The sequence below is a fragment of the Pseudoliparis swirei genome, chromosome 6, assembly GCF_029220125.1.
Source record: "Pseudoliparis swirei isolate HS2019 ecotype Mariana Trench chromosome 6, NWPU_hadal_v1, whole genome shotgun sequence".
NCBI classification, from domain to species: domain Eukaryota; kingdom Metazoa; phylum Chordata; class Actinopteri; order Perciformes; family Liparidae; genus Pseudoliparis; species Pseudoliparis swirei.
Genome location: NC_079393.1, coordinates 18,058,464 through 18,076,274, shown reverse-complemented (window position 1 = coordinate 18,076,274; position 17,811 = coordinate 18,058,464). Strand labels below are relative to the sequence as shown.

At 43.9% G+C, this 17,811-nt stretch overlaps 1 protein-coding gene across 4 annotated transcripts in view; it reads right to left on the bottom strand.

Annotated features, from left to right (window-relative positions):
• Nucleotides 1-300: 300 nt before the first annotated feature.
• Nucleotides 301-17,811, bottom strand: part of ldlrad3 (low density lipoprotein receptor class A domain containing 3) — a 70,090-nt gene continuing 52,579 nt past the window's right edge. For 3 of the 4 annotated variants that reach the window (XM_056416694.1, XM_056416695.1, XM_056416692.1), the window contains 3 exons: nucleotides 14,550-14,594; nucleotides 2,923-3,325; nucleotides 301-2,398 (listed from right to left, as the gene is read on the bottom strand). In XM_056416694.1, the coding sequence (XP_056272669.1) occupies nucleotides 2,194-2,398; nucleotides 2,923-3,325; nucleotides 14,550-14,594 (653 nt within the window). In that variant the 3' untranslated portion in view covers nucleotides 301-2,193. The remainder of the gene's footprint in view (nucleotides 2,399-2,922; nucleotides 3,326-14,549; nucleotides 14,595-17,811) is intronic. The other variant, XM_056416693.1, reaches the window with a different exon arrangement.

The following is a 17,811-nucleotide window of genomic DNA, read 5'->3' as shown; positions in this document are numbered from 1 at the left end:
TGTGATCCAGACTTTTTGATTCAGATAAACACTTTCAGTTTTGTTAGACATCGCTTGTTGGCACTACAGCCCCACAGGTGAATGCAGGTAGCAGAGACAGTACGACAGTACAGGGTGGCGCAATGAGGGAATAAAATGTACGTAATATGTAGCGAGAGGCCCGGGGACAGGGACACATTGGTGGGGGATGTCATACGACTCATTCGAGTACTCTAATGACTATTTTTTGACGATCTGGCTATTTGGGGATCTGTGACATAAGGTTTACCCAGACCGGCAGAAAAGCTTCAGACTTTGCAATAAACATATGAAGTTCTTTATAAAATGTAATACGAGTTCTCCAGGGAGACAAATACATACACGTTGAGTCAGAATTGTATATTACTTTCAATATACAGAATATCAGAAGAAAAAAACAAAAACATGATGGGCACACACGTTTGTAAAAAGCCAACTCAATATCAAATCAGAAAAAAGGGAATTTGATCTTCAACATTCCCGAAAACAAAACCGAGACACAAACAACAGAAGAGACAGACCGGCATACACTGTGTCCTGAGAAATGCTTTCCAGTTCTACAGCAAATAATATGAATTCTGATTTTACTCAAGACAACGTTGTACATTTTATTATAATAAAGGCACAAACAGTTGTTGATACGTAATCATTCCCTTGGAGTGTCATATCCTCGGGCTAAGGTTAATAATGATTATCTTTGGTTGTATTGTTTTCTTGTGCATTATTACTTCTGGCTCTGGATCCAAAGCACAACTAAATGTCACACGCCTCACTTTACAATCTACGTTTAAATAGATTTCTTTACTTGCCCTAACTCCTATTTACAGTGTTGAACACTTTGAAATGAATGAGAACAAAAGTAAAAGGCGATGATATCATAAAAACACAGATCCTTCAGATATGAATGTCTTTATCTAATACTACTGAGGATGATTTTACAAACATGACAGTTATATACATAAAAAAAAATCTCAAACAAAATGTGAACAATCTGATCTAAGAGATGAAATTCTTAAATGTATGTTGTCATGTGATCTTACCCGGCTGTTGTTGTCTTTAGAGGTTCTCTTTGTGCCCACAAACAAATCACATCCACAGTGATTATGAGACCAAACTGGCCGACAATAAGGCATCAACAAAATAACTTTCATAACTTACATTTCTTTTTTGTGTCTCCATAAAAACTTGATTGGTCTTCAAACAGAAATGTAGTAGTTAGTACCAGAAAAGAGAGGGCGCTCTCTGCTCAGAGGAATGACGATGCAACTCACTCGGTGTATCACATCTACTCCACTACATCGTTTTAATACATTTTAATGGTCCGTTTCACATTTTTTGCTTGAATTTATATATAATCTCAAGAAATCTCAATGGTCCTTTTCACATTTTAGCTTAAATTTAACCAAATGAAAACAAAAATGTTATATTTTCGAAAAAGAATACTCCACTGCTCGACGAGAAATATTTCTGAATAATATGGGTTTAGTTTGAAGTACCACTCAAGAAGTTACACAATGTTATTATTCACTGTCACCATATTAACAGCTCACTGTTCACATCAACACCGGAAAAACAGATTAAAACAGTTGAGAACCTGTTATTGAGCTGCTCTCGTTTAAAGAGCTGCACGATTTCTGTGAAATTATAAGTAATTACACAACACGACTGTACCGTCTTCATTTGGACTTACTCTAAAAAGTGGATCAACTTGAGTAAGAATAAGGCTTCAACATGTCATTGCTACATTTTATATGTACAGCACATCATCACATTTAGCCGTCAACAGTATAGAATTTATCTAGATTTTAGACATTTATTATTATTATTATTATTTCCTGTGATTGAACACAACAAAAGTCCATTATAAACCCCACTGTGGAAAACACTGGACGTGAAATGTGAAGTATCGAACGGTAACTGATTTAAATGTAATGCCTCCATGCGCCCAGCAGGCGGAGCCAACATACAAGATCAGTGTAGTGGGAGGAGCTCGTCTCAGTCCAGGGCTTCAGGGAGCCGTGCAGGCAGTAAGGACACTGTTTAGTACACAGGTGCTTAGTCCTTGTTGACTCCTCAGCAGGGCTTGCTGGGGGCCGCCCTGGCCCTGTGGCCCTGCAGCCTGATCCTTGAATCCTGCACTCTCTGATTTAAAAAAAAAATCCAACAAGAGAGAAGCTAAAGCTGGTCCGACTCCTCTCTGGAGCTCAAACTCAGCTGCGTGCCTGAGGCTACAGTTCTGGGTGTGGAGGGGAGCGAGGGAAGTGCTCTAGGGTAGCTCGAAGGGTCTTGTGGGCCCTCGTATCGAGGCAGCTCGCCCTCTGATGGAAGCTCCCCATCTGAGAGGTATGGAGGAGGAGGAAGATCAAACCAGGGAGGCCGACTAGGGGAAAACAGAAGAACAATGTCACGTCAACAGACTGAACACTTAATACTTTTGACTGGGACCAGCATTTAGCGAAGATCTTTTAAAAATCTTTTTGTTATAATTTCATTCTCTTCATCAATGTTCACCACATTTCTCTGTTTGAGTAATTTATCAACATTTTAAATAGCAACAATCCTCCGTATAATATTTATTTAATATAATTCAATACATCATATATAATGGGTAAATGAGCTGCGTAAAGGGTTACTGATTGAAAATCACCAAAAACTGATTTGTCTGGTGTAAATAAAAATGACAAGTTTATCTATTAAATCCAAGTAGTTTATTATATTGTATTACACACTTATATTATTATTATTATACACTTACTTAGAAAATACTTTGCTAGAGAGACAACATGTAATGCCCTAACACTGCTTTAATGCTATTTTAGTTGTGGCTTCAAGTGAAAAGCTTTATGGATACAGTCAACGGAGTATAAACTTTCATTAAGCTTTTAGCATCCTCTTTTATCCCACCTGACATCCAGAACCGCTTGTGAGTAAGATGGAGGTGAGTCCATGGGGAGTCCAGGGGGATAAAGGGTCCCAGACAGCAGCTGCAGGGTTTGAGGAGTTGAGCTGTACTGGCCCCCTGCGGTGGGCGAGCCGGGGGAAAGACCAGGACCTCCGGCGTGGACGTGGCCCCGGTCCAAAATGACCAGACGGGAGAGCAGCAGCGGCTGGTGGTGGTGGTGGTGATGCGAGCTTCCTCTCACGCCTCTGGGCAGCAGGACGCTCCGCTTCCTCTGGTGGTGCAGTACCAGGGCCAGCAGCGCCACCACCAGGACGAAGATGACTGCGCTGCCAATGACGGCGTAGGTGATGCTGGGGTAGTAGCGCAGGCGGTAGTCCAGTGTCACAAAGTCCTGGCCCGGAGCTTCTGTGGGGGGAGGAAGGGAAGGGGATGAAGAGCAATTGTAAGGACGCATGATGTAGGAGGGAAGAGGGAGGATGAGAGGTGGCTTGAGAGACAAGGAGAGGAATGGAGGCAATAAGGATGCAGAGGGAAACAATGTGAGGGGCGAGGTGGTTGAGGATACAGGAGGATGAGAGGTGGAGTTGAAGAGTTTGAGGAATGGAGAAGGAGTGAGGAAGACTGGCATGAATATAAAGGAGTGAATTCAGGTTCATTCTGACATGTGTGTGATTCAACGGAGGCTTCGGACTCTTCCGAGGGAACACACAGCGGTCCTGTGCTGAGGCGCGTGTTGAACCCACAGTTCACACGCAGGGACCTCACTCTTTGTCTTGAAGAAAGAGAAAGAAAAGAGAGGCTGAACAATTCTTTGTGAGGACAAGACTGCCCACAGCAAGAGAGTTGCTCAGCATGGAGGATGAGCGAAGGCATCAGGGCCGTCACACATTACCGCGTTTGTCGGGGAAATGGGGAATCTAGGGAACTTTATGTCTGCCAGATGGGATGAGGGAATAACACTTTGACATTTCCGTTCACTGATGTTACAGAGTGAGAATTCAATCAGAAACTCGGGCTGAGGCTCATGTGAATGGCATCGCCGCAGACAGTGCTGTTAAACCAAGGCCGAGTGGATGAAATCCTATTTATTACGCAGCTGCAGGAAGGCTGTGCAAACGAGGAATGAGCGACATTATTTTACAGCTGCTGTTCCAGCTCAAGTTACACTGTTACCTAAACGGCTCCGTAAACATCAAACCTCCAGGTGCCTCAGACAAAGTTCAGACCACCTTTGGGGCACTTTAGATGCCCTCTGTCTGTGAGGGTTCTGTGCTGCTGCTTCACAGACTGTGGACTTTAACGCCTAAAATACAAAGATTCATATCCCTGTTCATGATCCATCATGCAGACTGTCGAGGATATTGTGCAGAAGGCTTGCCAGGAAATGACCAAAAGAAGATGCTGCCAATCTGTAAGCATTAAATCCCCCGAAACTGCAACAGGGCAAGCCCACTGGGAGCTCCAGCTTGACACCGATTTACAGGCGCTCGGAGGATATTTCATTTAGCACAAGGCAGACATCCTCCCCGCACGTACAAGCTAGAGCTGCAAGGAGAAGGACATGAAACGTCCAAAGCTCCACACAGTGCAGCAATGAGACCCTGGGACGGGGAGTCATAGGTCTGATGCACAAAGACATCCGGACTAAAGGGATCTGCACCGACTGATTCCAAGAACATTATGTAAGATCTCGTGATATGGATTAAAAAAATGCATTGATGAAGGTCACAATGTGCACAATGTGGAAACATGACTTATAACTGTGAACAGTATATATGAAGCAGCCAGGCGGATGAGCTTCGCTTACACACTATAAACATGACACATGGAAACATTCAGGCAGGCTGTGTTTGTTTCATCTGTTCACAAATACCTCAAAAGAACAGGTTACGGGTTCAGCTTCATCCGGGTTACGGACCACACTATTTCTTCGCCAGGTCTTTCCAAGAAATAGTCAGGCATATATGCCCTGTCGGGTTGTTTTTACACTTGCACATGGCACTGTGGCACGAGCGTCCACAGATGGCATGCCAGCTACGAACATCACACAGGTGCTTAAGCTCAGCGCAGTGGTCGTGCAGAGGCTGTAAGAACGAACTGTGAAGAGGCCAGAAGACGAGCGCTACCGGCAAAACGCCCTTTACCAACCTCCAATATGCTGAGAAGGAATTAAGATTAAGTGTAAACTCGTTTCTCATATTCATGGACTACTTTAATTGCCTTTTATACTCGCCCTAAATATTCATCACAGCTGTTTCTGGACAAAGCAGCAGGCCATTATTAGAGGATGAATTCTTCCACAACTTCCAGACACCGTGCTGCGTGTTTCCTCTGTCTAACTGACCTTGAAGACCTGAAGGAATCTTCAGCAGTGCGTGTGTGTGTGTGTGTGTGTGTGTGTGTGTGTGTGCACAAATGCTGTTGAATTTCCAACAACAACCAGCCTGGCATAGAGCCTATTTATGTACCAGTGTGTAGTCAGGGGCCCGATGCCTTAATTAAATCTAATCTAATTCAGAAGCTCCACCCGCCTGCTGCCCCAGCCAATAAAACAAGCCCCCTCGACCTCTCCCTTGTGATTTAAAATTGGCTAGTCGTTCGCGCTACCAATTAATTATGAACTGGACACTCAGCGGAGAAAGGCCAAAACAAAGACTCATTATTTCCATAATTACTTATGGAAAAAAGCACAAATAAAGAGATCACATCCCTGCCACCCTATGCTGCCTGTCAGGTTTGGGTGCCGTCCTCTGGGAGCAGAGCGACACACACACACACAAAGGGAACTCACAATGCTGCAACATGGCAGCGCACAGCCTTCTCTGAACTTATGAGGGCAAAAAAGGCACAAAGGCAGATGAAAAGAGAAGAGACTGAAGCTTTTCAAGTAGTCTTTTCGGGTGGGGTCCTGTGTGTGTGCGTGTGTGTGTGTGTGTGTGCGTGTGTGTGTGTGGTGTGTTGAGCTCCAAATTGTTGTGTTTCCATTTTTTTTGAGCTGTTTTGCAGCTGTGAGTTGCAAAAGAAAGGTGTCATCAATCACCATTCAGGGAGGGTGTGGTCTCATGACAGCAACGCTAATTCAGATTCAAAAGAAAAGAGTCAGACTCACACACCGGTACCTTACGGACACACGCACACTTCATGTCCTTTGATGGCAGAAATGTAATTTCTCTGAAGTATGGAATCACACATCAAAGTCCCAAATAGCAGAGATGTTGTTTTTAAAAAGAAAAAGTGGAACGGCCACACGCTCTTACCTATGATTTAATATTTCTATTTAATAAACATGTGGATACTTTCCCTTTTTTAAGATGAAAATGAATAACCATTTGCATGTGACTGTCTCTCATTATTGATTGTGATTGACTTTGATTATGTTTTGACAGGCTTTGAATTGGCTCTGTACTGCTCTGTGGCTCTAGCTCTGACCTGCTGTAGGCTCTGTGGCTCTGTGGCTCTGTGGCTCTGTAGCTCTGTAGCTCTGTGGCTCTGTAGCTCTGTAGCTCTGTGGCTCTGTGGCTCTGTAGCTCTGTGGCTCTGTGGCTCTGTAGCTCTGTAGCTCTGTGGCTCTGTGGCTCTGTAGCTCTGTGGCTCTGTAGCTCTGTGGCTCTGTAGCTCTGTGGCTCTGTGGCTCTGTAGCTCTGTGGCTCTGTGGCTCTGTGGCTCTGTAGCTCTGTAGCTCTGTGGCTCTGTGGCTCTGTAGCTCTGTGGCTCTGTGGCTCTGTAGCTCTGTAGCTCTGTGGCTCTGTGGCTCTGTAGCTCTGTGGCTCTGTAGCTCTGTGGCTCTGTAGCTCTGTGGCTCTGTGGCTCTGTGGCTCTGTAGCTCTGTGGCTCTGTGGCTCTGTGGCTCTGTGGCTCTGTAGCTCTGTGGCTCTGTGGCTCTGTGGCTCTGTAGCTCTGTGGCTCTGTAGCTCTGTGGCTCTGTGGCTCTGTGGCTCTGTGGCTCTGAGCCTCGTTCACTTGATGGAGCTTTTATGATCAAAGTCAAACATCAAAGTTCACTGGAGGCTTTTCTGCTTTTTCTTGTCAAATCTGCCATGTAAGCTGCAGGTAGGCTCCATGTGTGCTGTCCACCAATAGCAAAGCTACTTGGACGCTGTTGAACGCATACATAGGAGTAACTTCTCCGATGTAAAGTGAAGGAAGCCGGGCTGCCTCCTCTTCGTCGAATATTTATCAGCTTGATTAGACATTTTTAAAGCTTTTTTCATACTGAATTATTTATTTCCAAGAAATTTAGGAGCACATGTCTAGTTTCCAAGATTGAAAGTGGTACTTTGGTGTGGTTCTTTATGGATGATCTTTGTACAGATCCGTCAATTAGATCAACTTATCGATTCGTTGATAAAATACTATCTTAGTCCACTCAGAATGTATTTTGTCCAGGGCAATCCTAGATGGGAGCTGTCCCTTTAGCTTATTCAATTTCATCCAAGTCTTGTATGAAGAAACAGGAATACACATCAGGGACTTCCCAGCCCGGGGTTCTTGGTAACCAACAGGGTCATTTTGCAGTTGTGGTGGCGTAGCTAGCGGGCAAGCTAGTGGTTAGCTGAACCTGATGGATAACTGGTTGAAATAGATGGGGTAAATGTTAGGGCATTTCATTCAAAATGTTCAGCAGACAAATTTGAAAGCATTTATAGATGAAAAGCAAAGTCAATGATCTGCACACTTAACAAACTAGACAGGCTATAATTCGAGACATTATAGCCAAATGATGCTAAACAATCCTCCTAAATTGGCAACTGGAAAATATTTTCAATCAGCAAAGTCAATTTATTTCAGTCAAATGTGTCTGAATGCTAAATCGCTTAATTCTGTCTGGTGGTTTATGATTATTTCCCCATAATTTCTATTTGATGACATGGATCCTCAGATGAAACATGCTGTTATAGCTGCGTGAATAATCAAAATTAACATTAGTCTGGTAATATCTGTAATTTCATTAATTGTTGGAACAGCAACATTAATGACTTTATTTGACACGACAATGCAACCTGTGGTTATGGCATTAATGGCAGAAGACATGTGTTTGTCGTGACAGTTGGTCGGACCATACTGAAGGCCTTTCTGGTGACTCTACATCCGCATGAAGGCAGCGGCTGTCCATTCCATCTGCAGTCTCCAACTGGAGAGATACTATCACGACCAGGACACAATTACTTACGGCAGAGTCGCTGGTTATATTTCGTGCAACCGGCATCAGATTGTTGTAATATAACCACAGAACACCCGTGTGTTTATGTGCACATCAACCGAGCCATTTCGATTAATTATTCTACAGTTTCTTGGCACTTGGCAGGGAGGAAGTGCTGCTGGGTTCATGAAAATAGAGCCCGCAGTGTCCTCTCGTGAGCAACGAGCAGCAACTAACCACCAACGTGTGAAGAAAGAGGTAGAAAACCAACTCTATGCAGAGAAAGTAGAGTGACAGCTGCTGATCCTGATGACCTCTGAAACGTGATGCATCAATCATAACATCTCGAAACACAGTTAGTGGTAATAAGCCTGTTCTTGTCTGAATGTTTACGGTTTAAGTTATTTATATTAAACATTAAAATGCACATAAACTGTAACATGCATGTAGCCCATGTATCCAACTTTAGATTATATCTATCTATGTTATTTTTCACTGCATGATAAATTGGATGTGTGGCATGACAGATTGTGAAAAGTGTGAACTGCATTGATCTCATGGTCACTGTGTGGAGTGGGCACCCCTGTAACTGGTTGAAATAGTTTGCTATAAGCAATGAATAATCAGTTAATGAAGCTTGAATAGTGGTAATGGTTTGTATTGTGTTAGAGTTAATAGATTAGCTAATGGGTAAACAGTCAAAATGCTAGTTAGCTAAAAGTAATAGATATATGGTTAAATATTCAGCTTCTTTCATCTTTCATCATCAGGGATTTCATCTTGAGGGATAAACATGGACCACCCTCGGGAACATTTTGGAGAGTAGCGCTTCATCTCGTAGATGTACTCATGTTCCACATAAATAACCTTTCTCTGCAGCTCCCCTAGTGACACTGGCACCTCTAACCGTGTTTCTAGCCTCTATTCATAAACTCATAAACCTGCCATATGTGGAGGCTTGGAGAGGGTGGCAAGGTGCAGCCTCTCAACTCAGCCACTTTAATTACATCAGAGTGCTTCCTCCCCTCCTCCTCCTCCTCCTCACCACTCCTGTGCCGTTGGGTTCCCCCTCTTCCACCCCCTCGGCTTTGTGCGTTCCATTGCTCCTCCTCCTCCGCTCTGCACCTGCTCTTCTGCTCTACTCCCCTGTTGTTGATAATGTACTGTCATGTCAATGGCATCATTATTACTTTGAGGATATACACCAGCTCCAGTAAGCTTGGATTATGCCCTCAATGGAATGCTTATCAACTCTGGATTTTCAATCTTTCTCTTTCTTTCCCTTTACCACTCTCTTTCTAGCATTTTTCCCGCCTGCATCAATCTTATCATCCCTGTACAACAGGAGATAATTACAGGGTCAGGGAGGGTCACAGAGGACAGAGGAGAGGGGTTTAAAGAGGACAGATCTAAAAACAGATGTAGATATATCCAAAGGGAAGAGGTGGAGAAATGGGTATATTGTGTCTTTTTGAGTATCATGTGCACACATCTCATCTCCTCTACCACAGACTTAGAACATTGACCTCTACACACACTGCTCCTGTCTAGCTTTCAATCTAGAGACACAGTCACACGGGACCCCTGCTGTATCCCTTCAGGAGCAGGAACGTACACTTTTTGCCTGGATCCCTTCTCGTGCTGCTCTCTTGTACTGTACATCTTTGTCCTCTTCTTTCTAAACCTGGACAACAAGCCTCAGGATTCTTAGATGGTTTGGCTCCAGTAAATACCCCATCCTTGGTGATGAGCCACACAATTTAAGTAACATCTAATTCTTATGTATCACGATACTATTCACATTCCAAAATCTAAATGATTCTGTCTAAGAACACAACTGTGTGCAACCCTACATGTGTTTATCTGTGAGTTGTAATACTGTGCGCACCACCTTCTAAATTTCTTTTTCATTAAACAGTCCAGGAGCAATAAGCCTTAATATCAAAATACGTCTTACTTGAAATGAAATAAAAACATAAATCCATTGAGAGGTCCTACAGAACAAGATGAGACAGAACATTGGGACACACCCACACATTGTGAGCTTGTATGTAGCTACTGAAGCAAAGTTAAAGCCCATGTTAGTGCACCATAGCCTATTGAGCGTGCAGTGCTGATTAAAACAGACTCTGATACACTCCTTTGTCTGTCTTTAATCAAACTATGCTGCAGATCAACAGCAGACATGTCTTTGGGTTGCTAAGATACACGTTTTTTTTATTAGAGCAAATTCTTCTATCCTGATTGGCTACTTGCCACTGACAATGCTCATCCAAAGATGAATGAGTAGAGTAACTCCACATATCTTACGTGCCCAACATCTCTGAATAAAGGGAATGGGGATACTCCCCACCCCTCCACTTTGGTTCATTCCTGAGGGAGAATAGAGAGTGCTGAACTTTCCCGATGCACTGAAGACTTATTTCACATTCAAGTGACATTTTTAAAAAGAGTCCAAAGTGTGTGTGTGTGTGGTGGGGGGGGGTGTAATCATCCTTTAAGCAGTACAGGATTTGCATACGTGTCGAGTACACCGTTTCCAGCTGATTGAGGTTGGTCACAGAGGTGCTTTCCGTTATTACAGTCACTTTGTCTGACGCTAATTACAAATGTGGGGCTTCTGCCTCATTTGGCAGCTTGGTTGCCACAGTTACGCCCACAACGACAGCGTTATAAGATGAGGTGCGGAAACTGTGACAGACTTGTCAGCACATTAAGTCCAACATGAGAAGAGAAGAGATCAATCATATACACATACACTACTACATATACACACACACACATACACACACACATACACACTACATACACATTATACTAATCATACACTACACACAATATACATACACACACACACACACATACACACACACATATACATCATACATACACATACACTCACACATACATACACTCACTCACACACACATATAGATACACATACATACACTCACACACACACACATACACTCTCACACATACATACACATACACTCACTCACACACACACACACATATACACTCAAACATATACACTCACACACACACTTACACACACACACACACACACACATACTCACATATACACTCAAACATACACTCACACACACACACACACACACACACACACACACACACACATACTCACATATACACTCAAACATACACTGATACATACACTCACACATACACACACACATACTCACATATACACTCAAACATACACTCACACACACACACTCACACATACACACATACTCACATATACACTCAAACATACACTCACACACACACTCACACACACACATACTCACATATACACTCAAACATACACTCACACACACACACACACACACACACTCACATATACACTCAAACATACACTCACACATACACTCACACACACTCACACACACACACACACACACACACATCATCCATTAGTAGTGGGCGGGCATTCAGAACAGTGGGAGGGCGTGCATTGGGTTGAGGGGTGTGTGTGTGTGGGGGGGGGCATGCCTTCTGGCTTCAAACACCCTCAAACAGATGAATCCATGTGCAATTAACATAAAGTCCCAGGCACATACATTCACAAGCATACCGTCAGAAAAATAAAAAAAGTTCAAACACATTCACAGGCCGCATTTAGATGATGAGGAAGAACGACAATACAAACAAAATACCAGAAATCCTTTCATCCTGGTCCAGAAAGAGCGAGCTAACTATACCCATGCCACATGGTGGAGACGTCTGGGGGGACAACACGGGGGAGGGGAAACTACAAACAGCAACTTGTGGGTTGTTTGGTGCACTTACTCACTTCACAACAAGCAAAGAGGAATCTACAGGGTGAAAAACAAACTCATAAAAGTGACTGTGGTGGATATGGTGGCAACACACTTGACTAGGATTACAGAACTGAAACTATCCAGTGTTCTAACCCAATTTACAGCTGCTATTACATTTCGGTCTCGAAACATTGTGATTTGGTCACATTTGTCATGCTAAGCAGGTCGCTATATCTTTTATTTATCTACACGGGGCATCTGAAAACCACACGTTTGTCTTGCTAAGACACTGTCAAACACAAGGGGAGGAACCTGGAGACACTTGACGTTCTCACGGCACGTGGGACCAAAGTCTTTACAGGTCCATTGTCCTCAATGAAAGAACGTTGGATGTTTCATTCGGTCGCTACAACGTGTTTGAAGCAAATGTTACACTTTATCACATTCCATCATTTCAGGCTGCCCGCAATTTAAACAAGAGCAAGAGCTTTCAACACAATTGGATTTTAGAAAATGAGACACTGGTTGTAGAACTTTAAAGACTTTATGTTCTCTAAATAAGCCTCTAGCTGTCTCTCTCCCCCCCTCTCTCTCCCTCTCTTGAGATCTTAGGATATGTACCCTTTACTTTAGTGTGTCCTCTGTTCTGTGTTACAATTCCTCCCTGCCAACACCCTTTCCCCTCGTGGGACATACAAGATTGATTGATTGAGAGCTGCCCTGCCGAGCCACGCTGGGAAGCAAAGCATGTTAACTGCAGGACTTTTCCAGATCCCTTTGGCATCCCGGTATTAATATTCATGTCCCAGGCTGTGCCCCATCATGTACTATCTGTCAGTTCTCGTTATCATGCACAGAGATAGAAGGAACCATTGGACAGGCTGTGTATGTGGCCAGACTTTTTCATTCATTAAAGACTTGTTTATGTCTTCATGGCTTCATGGAGGACCGCCTGTGTAGTTGTGTGAGACTCCTGCTGTATACCCCTGTGTGTGTTTGAGTGGCGCTTTGGGGAAGGGAGGTTGTCATGCTTCATGGGGACTCTATTTGCCTGCCCTGTAATAAATGGCCGCTCCATTGCTTGACACTATCAGAACCCCCCCCCCCCCCCACGTAACACTCAGTCACCGTTACTGTGGGCCGGAGGAGGCGAGAGTGGAGGGATAGATGCCAAGGACAGGACGTAGAAGGGCAGGTGAAAGGAAGACAACTACCTGATACATTCACCGAGCAGCTATTGTGATAAGTTGACAATAAAATACAAGAGAGCAAGGATGGGTTGAAAAGGTTCTGCAGGGCAGCTGATAAATGAACGTACTTGTAATAACCAGACGTTAGACTGGGCCACCCGTCAGGCCGAATGGTGAATATCACTAGGCTGCAAAACGTCTTCAGCAGCAAGTTCACGGTTTAATTCCTGGCTACCTGTCATTCCGCTACTTTCTTTCCCGTAATATTAAATAAACAGATTACTGCTTTACTATCACGATGAAATCCTTTAGCCTGGGACAGACATAAGAGTCTTACAGATAAATATTTAGGAATATTGAAAATATTTGGTTCTGATCTTGTATGTATGGTGCAGCATTTGAACGACCTTGAATAGAGTCGGCATCCTGTATGTCTGTGAACATATGCAGATCCAGTTCAGTGTGTATGTGCGTATAGAAACATTTCTGTCGTATCTACTTTCTTATACCTCTAAAAGGGGTGGGTTTTGACACAGAAGTCAAATTCAATAAAAAAATAGTTTTGACATTATAAGCTTATGCTCTTTTGCTTTATTGCCAAGAGTCAGATGAATAATAAATAATAATATATCCTTTATTGATCCCCGCGGGTAAATTCTTCTCTGCATTTGACCCGTCCTGAGTTAGGAGGAGCAGTTGGCTGCAGCGAAGCGCCCGGGAAGCAACTGGGTCCGGTGTCTGGCTCGGGTACCTTGTGGTTACGGGACGACCGCTCTCCCCACCGAGCTACAGCCGACCCCAGATGACAAGATCGATTCCATCTCATGGCTGCATGACATGTTGTGGGTTTTATGTGCAGTGACTTCACCGTGTGTTGTCATCGCTGTGCGTTTGCCAGGCAGACACACGGAGGTCACTGCACCACGATGGGCTCTGAATATCACGCTTGCTTGTGTTTCACAGAGAATCAGACTCCATAGAAACTGCAAAGACAAAGAAGCGTCATTCATTGTTCAAAGACGTGCCATTCATTGTTCTATTTGTAACAACTTGCATGCTTCAGCTGAGGCACAGCAGTGGAACCATCAATTATTTTTCTAAACCCTTTTAGTGGTTGTGAAGGGTATATGTTCATGGAGGAAAAGGAAGAATGGGGAGGGTTCAGGATCGCCGAGAGGCTTTGACTCAGATCCCCTCCCACCAAATGACGGGGAACTCCATCACCATGGCAACTGTTCTCTGGGGCCAAAAGGTGAGTTAGAAAGGGGAGGAGGCTGGCTTGAGAGTGGACACAGACTCGCATACGCCTGACGCATGTGCACAGACAGATAACACACAAAGGCCATGATGTGATGGAGCTGAGCGATAAGACTAGGAATCCTATTCAGGCCAGTGTGCATTAGCAGGCTTCAACCAGCCTCTTCAGGATGAGACCATTATAAACTGTAATCAGCAGCTAGATCGACAGAACAGCAGGCAGGCTGACGTGCAGGAGTCATAGAGACACTGACTCATCTGACAGCCTGGGGGACAGCGGGCCGATAGGAGACGATTGACTGTTGAGGGAAAACTGTATTTAGTGATTTCATACAACACAGAAGTATCACCAGCTGGGATTGAAGGTGTAAGAAAAGCTCAGGCTGACATTCACAAAGCATTAGGAGGTTCAGGAGACTCACATGTGAAAATAAAGAATGAGAAAATAAAGAATGTGTGTGTCATGTGAAATGAATGGATTTTTTCTTCTTCTCTGAAACATAATATTCCTGTCATAAGGAGGATTTAAGGATACGATATAACGTTAAAATCCGTGAGAACAGAATGATGTAAGCACAGTGGTGCGATGAAATACCCTGCTTTAATATGCATCTACTGTGTGTCCTATAGAGGACAATATTATGTCTTATGTGGATGAGCAGCCTTAAGCATTAAAACCCTAAATTCAAAGTAAAAGAACACATTTTCTTTCCCTCACAGCTGGCCTCTAAAATAAGCTGCATTCATTAGAAGTCGAGTACAAGGTCAACTAAAGAAGTAGATAGTACAGAGACAACCTGACCTGCTTGATGAGGAGGAGGAGGATGTGTCTGAGTGGATCAGCAAATGATGCTTTCACACTGGACACTGGGCATAATACCAAACACTTTCCAAAACACACACGCTTCTTTGAGGGGGTTTCATTCTTTCCAATGCTGTGAGATCATCAACTTGTCGAGAAGGGAGGCATCTTTGAAATTGGCAATGCATCACAATGAAACTTGCTTTCTTCTTGGTCATTTCTTGATATTGTTACATGGTGTTTACACTGAGCTGGAAATGCTTTGAAAACATCTTCTCTGGAGATGCATTCATGACGAGTCCAGAGGCAAGAAGACCTTGGAGGTCTACAGACGTAGCAGGAAAATAATAACATGTTGTAAATCCTTTCATTATACACTTGCATTCTTGACTACACTGATAAGAAAGCGCTGTAGTTCTACTGAGTAATCCACCCAAACAAATGTGTTACGCTTACAAATGATGACTTGGGTGTAGCAAAGGACTATTAATTGATAAAAACAATTATATAGACCTGTAATATCCCGCTCAACCGAAGGATGAATGCACGGTAGATGAATGCACAGTTATTGCTGCTTGCTTTAAGTTGAGCGTGCGAGCTGCCCGTCAGTTGTCAGATGTCAGTTGTATCGATCAGGTGAGTGGCAGGTAGGCCATCAGTCTTCCTCGAGCTGCCACTCGCCGAGCTTGACCCAAAGTGCACAGGTGGCCGGCGTCTTTAGAGATGAGATTCAAGCTGGTTGACAGCGGTGCAGCTTTTTGTGTTCGTGCTGTCGTTATAACACTTTTACAGTAAGACCGGAAGTGAAACCAAAATTGTGAGCATTATGTGACGTGTTTTTACTGTTTGTGTAAAATCTAAATCTTTTTTGTGTTACTTCCAAATACTCAACATAATGTGTATTGCATTTTTTCATAGCATTGAAAGTAAAAGCTCGAGCACTGCAGCAGGTTTAATGTAACAATCAAACCAGACACACACATGGCTGATGGCCCAGAATGGTCTTTCATGAGCGCTCCGTATGGTGTTGTTCACCTGGGAAAATCACAATCTGTGCACCTGAGGACTGACACAGGCCGACACACACACACACATGCATGAGCAAACAAAGAATGTACCCTCTTGGTGACAAGTGGAGACAGCGTTTCAGTGAGTGAAGTTCCAGTTGAGAGTCTTTCATTTAGTTCTCAGAGCAGACCATAGTCACACAGACAACAATAATTCACACCTTTCTTAATTACGATGATGAAAACGGAAGAGTTGTCCAATAAATCCAGGTATGCTCTACTTCGATTTATTGTGCATACAATTATATCACTTGGATCACTGAAGATACATCAAACCTGGCAACAACTGACTTTTAGATCACTATTAAACAATATATTGTTGCATAAAGTAATATGGTGAAAAAATAAAGGCTAGGCCAGCGTGGACAGCCTACTCAAGGCTTATCTTTTAAAGGTACAGTGAACAGCAGCTAACCCCCCCCCCCCCCCATGACAGGCCCACTTTATCCTGGAAGGCCACGCTCCGATAAGAATGAGCTAAGAGAAGAGAAGAGCACAGGGGAGTCAGTGGGTTGAACCCTCCAAAGACCCACACAGACGCACACAGTACAGAATACATACACACAATGATGGAGATACTGACACGCAAACGTTGTCTGTAAAGAAGAATGAAAAGGCCGTGGAGACACACACACAATGCCAGTCCTGCCATGGCTTTAGTTCTGCCCGGTTTTTCTCCCGGTTAGGAAGCAGAGCGAGACCCTTAATGCTCATTCCACCGTCTGATACCCTCTCCTTCAACAATGGGCCTGGTCAAGCTGGTGGAAGCGCGAGGCGCCCCTACGTCTTTTATCAAAGTCAAACAACAACAACAACAACAGCTGAAGGTCTACAGCTGCTGCCCATATCTGTGTTCAGCCAGAGTAGAATCAAGGGCCTGTCTCGGTGATTCGAAGTGCAGCACGGTGGTCAGCTGTGCAGCTCGTACATATTTGCTCCGATTGTGACCGTTTGGGTTGAGGAAGCGTGGAAAGATTGGGGATCAGTGCCAATGGGGGGGGCTGGGACCTGGAGGTCAGAGATAAGGCTGATCCCACAGCGTTCTCTGAGACAAGACGTTTACATAAGAGAAGACACGGAGGTCATGCATGCTGTGCGGTCTAAACATGGGGACTGTGCTCCCAAAAATGAGGAGGGGACAGCAAATAAATCCTCGCAGGAATCTTGGTCTGCCACCAGAAGGTACACTGCGTGTGTCACCATCTCTGTCTGCTCTTTTGCATTCTCCTCCGCTATTATCTCAGGCCAATCATTATCTCGTGTCTTATTCTCTCTCCCTGCACGTACATTAGATCCTCCCACACATCAAGGGAAGTCCCCAGCTGGAAAGAGCTGACTGATGTTTTTTAGAAAACCAAAAAGAGTGAACAGTTTAATGTTCCATGAATTGCAGAGATGTGACGGACATCAAACAGTCCTTTGTCCCCTCTTGCCCCCGGCTATTTACAACGCCGAAAGCTTCATTAACCAGAAGAAAATATAACTCTTCCTATTGCTGATGGGTTACCACACATTAAATCCATGATGTACGTACTATCCTGTGTGTTCGACATGCACAAGAGCCCTGGCTAATTGGCAGGAATTAAGAAATACGGCTCGCTGTGTGTTTAACCTTTACAAATGGAAAGGAAGATCATTTGTCCATAC